Source organism: Sinocyclocheilus rhinocerous, unplaced genomic scaffold, assembly GCF_001515625.1.
Source record: "Sinocyclocheilus rhinocerous isolate Xijiao unplaced genomic scaffold, SAMN03320098_v1.1 scaffold556, whole genome shotgun sequence".
Lineage (NCBI taxonomy): Eukaryota > Metazoa > Chordata > Actinopteri > Cypriniformes > Cyprinidae > Sinocyclocheilus > Sinocyclocheilus rhinocerous.
In genome coordinates this window covers 269,674-276,956 of record NW_015631074.1, presented here as the reverse complement: position 1 = coordinate 276,956, position 7,283 = coordinate 269,674, and the positions used below count along the sequence as shown (strand labels likewise).

Sequence of the window (7,283 nt, the reverse complement as noted above, 5' to 3'; positions counted from 1 at the left end):
CCTAACAATAGGAAAATGCTAAATAAAAATACATATACAGCCATCATACGTTTTTTAAAATACATTCATTATTCGTTTTTTTAAATAGATTTTGCCTTTTTTTTTTTTTTTTGCTATCCATTTGTTTCAGTAGACAAGGTTGAAGTTTAGATATAACACTGTCCGCTTGGGGGCGATGAGTGCCACATGAAGTTATGGAGTTGCTCCAACGAAGAAAATTCTTCACAAATGCCTGCACATAGATGTCAGTACATAGAAACCGTATTTGAGGTTTTGAACAATTACGGTTATAGATCTGGATGTGTTTTTCTATGTGGCAGTATATGACAGCTGTCTTCCAACATGTAAGGAAATGTTTGGTACCTAGTTGGATTAATATCTTTTAGTTAATCTATATTGTCATTATTTAGCCATCAGCGTGTAACTTTCAGGCGGCCAATAGATTTTAGTATATTTCATTTAGTACATTGTAAGGTAATGTAGGATAAACAGATTAACATATACTGTTAATAAACAAAGTGTCCAAGATAGCTGAATCTGAACTTTATATATACCATTCATAACAATCGATCAGTATTTGTTTTACTAGTAAGTCTGAGTTTTCTCATTGTTTTCTGTTCCAGCGGAGATTATGAAGGAGCCAAGCTGGTCGTCGTTTGGATTCTGGAGTTTGTTTATTTTTTGTAGCCTGTTTGTTATTGCAAATGCTAATATCCACGAGGACGACGATGCTTGGATCGATCCATATGACATGCTCAACTACGACCCAACGACAAAGCGCATGAGAAAACCCTCAGAGGTAACGTTAAAATGCGTTTATTAAACCATATGTCAGTTTACTGATGTATTACAGTGCACGCGGAACATTTAAATCCCTCTTCTGTTTCTTAACATGTTTTCAGTGGAAACAGACTGCACTCAAACTTAGCAGTTGTAAATCTACGTATTTTGAGGTTTTACGAACTTTTTGAAAGGGATAGTCCTCCAAAAGTGAAAGTTCAGCCACTACTTCTTTCATTTTCAGACCCAAAAGTCCTTATCGAGCTCGTGCAAACCTAAACTGAAATTTCTTTTAATTATTTTCGCTATGAGAGGTTCATGAACAACTCATTTAAACGTCCAGTTTAAAGGGCGATCACAGTAGAGAAATGTTGCTTGCAAAAAGTTATGTTTTCTATTGTTAATAGTATAGCCATATATGGAGAACAGCTCACGAAGAAGTCAGGTTCTGTTGGTCAGCGCAACGAAATTTCCTGACCAACCTGAAGCCGTTGCGAAATCTGCTTGTGGAAGTCTTTAGTCCTCGCGCGATAACGTTACCCCAAATCACCAGAATTCCTTTTGAAATTGCTGGATTTATCTCGCGAAAATTTGTAGAACAGCAGTAAATATAACTGAACCTTAACTCAGTTAAACAATTTCTTTCGGACAGTTCAATTTACCTTTAGTAGGGTGACCATACGTGCCTTTTTCCCAGGACGCATCCTGGCCAGGATTTCTATATTGCTTTGATTCAAAGTACCTCGACAGCGTTTCGAAAACACAAGGAACCGATGTCATACACCGATCGGTCTGCACACGCAAACAAAGCCAAACCCTAGATATTTTAGGCAATATAGAAATCCTGGCCAGGACACGTCCTGGGAAAATGGCACGTATGGTCACCCTACCTTTAGCCAAGTCAACAACTCTCTGCCTCACTGAACACAGTATACTTGACATGTCAACAAAGTGTGATTCGTCTTTTATCACATAAGGCCTTGCAAGCACTGTCGTTTTTGCAGGAAACAAAAATCCTGCATCATATTATAACTTCTTTGTTTTACAGTCTGCCAGTTACCCAAATGTGCCAACCAAGAGAAGGGAATTCAGCTCCGAATCCTGTGAAGTGCAACAGTGTCCTGATGTGTCTGAGTGCACCAGTAAACTAGAGATTTTGCGAAAAGAGGTGGAAAAATATGGAAATATACCTTTGTTTAGTAGGTTTCAAAAACAAAATGGTACTGCCGTGTTTTTTGGACATGGTACAGTGGAATTACCCTGGTATTTGTGAAGAACTGAAGACTAGTATTGTACCATTCAGCACTTTGAATAACTGAAAATATATTTTCATTATTATTTCTTGTGCTATCTCTTTTTTTAGTTTGATGAACAGAAAAAGAAGGGGACCACCACCTCTATAAACCCAGTATGGCAGGAAACAAAAATCCTGCATCATATTATAACTTCTTTGTTTTACAGTCTGCCAGTTACCCAAATGTGCCAACCAAGAGAAGGGAATTCAGCTCCGAATCCTGTGAAGTGCAACAGTGTCCTGATGTGTCTGAGTGCACCAGTAAACTAGAGATTTTGCGAAAAGAGGTGGAAAAATATGGAAATATACCTTTGTTTAGTAGGTTTCAAAAACAAAATGGTACTGCCATGTTTTTTTGGACATGGTACAGTGGAATTACCCTGGTATTTGTGAAGAACTGAAAACTAGTATTGTACCATTCAGCACTTTGAATAACTGAAAATATATTTTCATTATTATTTCTTGTGCTATCTCTTTTTTTAGTTTGATGAACAGAAAAAGAAGGGGACCACCACCTCTATAAACCCAGTATGTCTTCCAGTATTCAAGCGTTTTCTTACCAAACTCCTTAAAGAAACTTCAAAACACGGCCTGGTATGTGACTCTGTTTTCTCCAGGGAATTCAATTGACATTAATCTACATTGGTGATATTCAAGCGTTTTCTTACCAAACTCCTTAAAGAAACTTCAAAACTCGGCCTGGTATGTGACTCTGTTTTCTCCAGGGAATTCAATTGACATTAATCTACATTGGTGAAGGTTTTACATCTTTTATCATTTTAAAAATCTTTAGCCTGATGATGGACAGACATCCATGCGTTATGACGCTGAGGTGAAGCTCTCCAAGCAGTCGCTGGCGGAGATCAAGAAGCTTTTGAATGAAGAGAACGACTGGACCACTGGAGCCATGGACGAGGCTCTCAGTCAAATTCTGGTCAGATTCAAACTCCACGACCACGAAGCCTGGAAGTGGCGTTTCGAAGACACGTTTCATGTAGATGCTGATACCGCCCTGAAGGTCAGTTCTTGTAAAAGCATCCAAAGATAAATTATGAAATAACTGTATTTAAATTATATTCAAAAGATTGGTCTTTTACAGCAATCTCAGAAATAATACAAAAAATGAATGTGTACTGTATATTTTTCTACAGGTTTCTTTGATTGTTCTGATTGTTGTAGCCATAATCAGCACTGAGCTCTGGTCTGTGGTCTCCTGGCTTGTCCAGTTCTGGAGAATGTTTGTTGTTTGCTTTTTTATTAGCTTGATCTGGAACTGGTTCCATCTTTATATGGTAATTATTCTTGTGCTGTTGACTGTCTATGACGTGTTTTTTAAAGCAGTACTGAACACATGACTATGAAGAGTTGAAAGGTGTGTTCACTGTATTGTACAATGAAGAGTTAACTTGGTTTAAATATTTCTTCTCGACTAGGTTGCCTTTGCAGAACACAAGAAGAACATTGTGGAGGTGGAGAGCTTCAATGGCAAATGCACTGGGCTAAAACAACTGGACTGGAAGGACAGTTTATCAGGTGAGGACTGGAGGTGCTTAATGTAATAAGAATTTGTTAAAAACTTGAATAATTGAATTATTTATTCACCTAAATGTCATTCCAAACCTGTGTGATGTGAAACTTAAATTTCGAATATCGAAGAATCTTCACAGATCTTTTTACGCTCCAAAAGTATGATAGCAGTAAGATTCTTCAAATGACGTGAAGGTTTGTCAATAATGATTTTGAGATGAACTGTTGTTCCTCCTTGTTTATTTAGAGTGGTACAGACGCACATGGACTCTTCAAGATGATCCTTGCAAAAAATACTACGAGGTCCTGGTGGTGAACCCTATTTTGCTTGTGCCTCCAACAAAGGTTTGTATCTTTTCGTTTCTAACAAGAGAAACTTGATAAGAGACTTGAAGTCGACTGATCATTTTGTGGTTGGTAGTGAAAATGTTCAGTGTAAAACAATCTGAACCTAATTGAAAGATAAATTAAAGGCCATCTAGATAAAAAAAAACAAAAAAAAAACACAGACGTCCACCCTGGACTAAATAGCAACACTTCAAATAATATGTATGCAAATGAACACCAATAGTGCATGTAATTCTTAGTAGATATCTGATATTTTAAAAGCTGTTATCAGAACTGTAACCATAAATGAAACGCATAGTTGAAGATGAAATCCATTCATATTTTCTTGGGGGTTTTATTCCAGGCTATCACAGTCACCATAACCAGTTTCATCACGGATCCTTTGAAGCAAATTGGGCAGGGAATCAGCGAGTTCCTCAGAGCCCTGCTGAAGGATCTTCCAGTCACTCTTCAGTTACCTGTGCTGCTTATCATTGCACTCGCCATCTTTGTAAGAGCTGTGAACAGCAAACATATTGTAGGATCATTTATTTGTTATCATACGAAGTCATCTTTGCTCTTCTCAGGTGTTCATGTATGGAAGTGCTCAAGCAGCTATACATCAAGCAGTTCGCTTGCCCCGACTCGGTTGGCGACGGGATCAGCCACCTCCTGCGGTAGGACAACGCCAAGCTCCTCAACTAAGGGAGCATGAGGAAGCTTGGGATAGAGGTGATGCTCCACAGCTGCTACAGGACAATAGAAACAGAGTAAATCAAGCAGGAAACCAAGGTGACCAGGGCGTCAGGGCAGCAGATGCTCATGCCCCACAAAACAGACAGGAGGACAGAAGCATGGAACTCCAACAGGAATTTTCCGGCGTTCCCAGAGGGACTCAGAGGGTAGAGACTGTGCGCGCTGCAGGTAGCATGTCCAGCGATGATGAGACTGATTTTCAGCAGCGGACAGAGGAGGTGGATCCTGGTACAAAGGAAAATGCAGAGCCTGAAGTGAAAGCTGAGGAAAAGGAGAAAAATGCATCTACTGAGGACAAAAATGAACAGAAAGACACACCGAGTTCAGACAGAAGCGAGTCTGTAACCAATGTGCCTTCTGCTCAAACAGAAGTGAAAACACTTGGAGCTAATCAAGGGAATGAGGTAAGTATTATTTTTTTAAATCCCTCATTTAGATAACTGCCCAAATAAAAAAATTTAAAAAAAAATATATATATAAACAGCTACAGGTATACTACCATTCAGAAATTTGAAGCCATTTTTATCTTTTTGAAAGAAGTCTCTTATGCTCATCGAGGCTGCATTTAATTGATTAAAAATACAGTAAAAAAAAGAGTAATATTGTGAAATATTAATACAATTTAAAAGAACTGTCTATTTGAAAATATATTTTGTAAAATGTAATTTATTCCTGTGATGCATGTAAATGTGTTCCTTTAATTCAAACATTGCAGCACTTTATGTGCACTAAAAGGAGATCGGCTGCTCAAAATGTCCTGAAGCTGCAGGTTACGTTTTGCAAGCTCAACACTGTATGTCTGTCATTACAGCTACAATTATATGATAGCTGATTTTATATTAAAAGGTCTGTGGTTCTGTTGCATCTTTAAGTTTTATTTGTGTATGTTGTCAATAGTGCATGTACATTTGCAGTATACATTACATTGTGCTTGTAATGTATATCCCATCAAACCCGAAGCAATTTCATTGAATATTGCATATCAAATACATAATATGCCATCTCTCACTACTAAACACATTGCTCATACCCTCTACTACTGTGTATGTATGTAATGTGTTTGTTTATCCTGCATCATTTTGACCAGAAATCTGTTTTGTTTCTGCAGGGAGTATCAGCAGATCTTGCTGTCGAAGAAGGTTATTCAAGCTTTAAAACTCCAGTTCAAGAAACACAGCATGAAAATGGTCTCTGAACACTTTTTGTATCAACATAGTTGTTTTTGTGTCATTCACTTTTAATTAAATGCTGGAAAACTGATTTTCTTTTTTCTTTTTTTTCTGAAATTTAAATATATTTTTGCTACTTTTTCTTTATGCATTTAGTCAAATTTTTAAGTAAATCTCCTGAAGTATTATTCAGATGTTATATAGAGTCAATGAAACGTGCAGGATTTTTGCTTACATTTAGCTGTCTCTTAATTGTATCATTATTTTTGGACATTATACTGACACCTACTGGCCAGGATGTATGAAGTTTGTTTACTAGCTGCTGCTTCACACAAAAGCAGTTTATTTGTTTGTTTTCTCCATCTTATCCATCAGAAACATTCATAATAAACATTCTTGGGTTAAATCTTTTTTTTTTTTGTCCGTGTTGTAGGGTGTTTGAGCTGTTACGACTTGTTGAGCTTTTTTCATCACCCCTCAGCATAGAATTTACATTTTGGCAGTTTTTCTAGTTATACATTTTGGATCAGTTTGATGATGTTGACTCGGGCTCAATTATTGTGTCAATAATGTTTTGTTATGTTGTTTGATTTGCTTGTTTTGTTTACATTTATTTTTATGATTATGCTTTGTAAAGTGAGCTCTGTCTGAAAGCACTGTATAAATTAAATATAATAATAATTATTGTTATTATTAACGCAGTCAATTTGCTTGACACAGCTGGCGATCATGTGATCTCAACATGGCGGCAACCCATAAGAGGGCGACCCATTTTATGTAGAATAAAAATCTGTAGTCTTCTTTGGCAGTGAGTGTCACATTTCTTAAAAGTGCTTTTAATTTCTTTGTGTAAAACTTTACACATTTAACATGACTCCAGATGTAATGCTCCAGCTTGGAAGCATTGCTAAAAAGGACATTTTTAACCTACCTTGTCTACTTCACTCAATAAAAAGACACGTGCTGTATTAAAAATAGCATGTGCTCTGTTTTTGTTTTTTATTGAGACTGACGTTTCACAAGTCAGTGAGCAACTGAAAGAACGTTTTATTTAAAGGGATACTCCACCCCAAAATGAAAATTGTGTCATACATCACTTACCCCCATGTCGTTCCAAACCCGTAAAAGCTTCGTTCATCTTCGGAACACAATTTAAGATATTTTGGATGAAAACCGGGAGGCTTGTGACTGTCCCATTAACTGCCAAGTAAATTACACTGTCAAGGTCCAGAAAAGTATGAAAGACATCGTCAGAATAGTCCATCTGCCATCAGTGGTTCAATCTGAATTTTATGAAGCGACGAGTATACTTTTGTACGTGAAGAAAACAAAAATAACGACTTTATTCAACAATTTGTCTCTTCTGTGTCTCTCTGCATCACCGTAGCGCCATTTTGGAGAATAACCACTGAACGCAAGCAGCGTACGCT

At 37.2% G+C, this 7,283-nt stretch overlaps 1 protein-coding gene and 1 long non-coding RNA gene across 3 annotated transcripts; one reads left to right on the top strand and one right to left on the bottom strand.

Moving 5' to 3' along the window:
* Positions 1 to 191: 191 nt before the first annotated feature.
* Positions 192 to 5,933, top strand: clcc1 (chloride channel CLIC-like 1). 2 transcript variants are annotated; one of them, XM_016554284.1, is made up of 11 exons: positions 192 to 244; positions 624 to 799; positions 1,829 to 1,948; positions 2,558 to 2,668; positions 2,868 to 3,092; positions 3,226 to 3,366; positions 3,508 to 3,607; positions 3,849 to 3,946; positions 4,293 to 4,439; positions 4,516 to 5,088; positions 5,793 to 5,933. In XM_016554284.1, the coding sequence occupies exons 1-11, from the start codon at positions 229 to 231 to the stop codon at positions 5,877 to 5,879; spliced, it is 1,794 nt and encodes a 597-aa protein (XP_016409770.1). In that variant the 5' UTR covers positions 192 to 228; the 3' UTR covers positions 5,880 to 5,933. The 2 variants fall into 2 exon arrangements, with proteins under 2 accessions (XP_016409770.1, XP_016409771.1); XM_016554285.1 differs by lacking the exon at positions 192 to 244 and adding an exon at positions 267 to 344.
* LOC107741533 (uncharacterized) lies at positions 1,126 to 2,276 on the bottom strand. Its single transcript, XR_001640210.1, has 3 exons — positions 2,227 to 2,276; positions 1,671 to 1,815; positions 1,126 to 1,442 (listed from the first exon to the last, which is right to left on the bottom strand). It is a non-coding gene; the product is annotated as an uncharacterized LOC107741533 (long non-coding RNA).
* Positions 5,934 to 7,283: the final 1,350 nt, after the last annotated feature.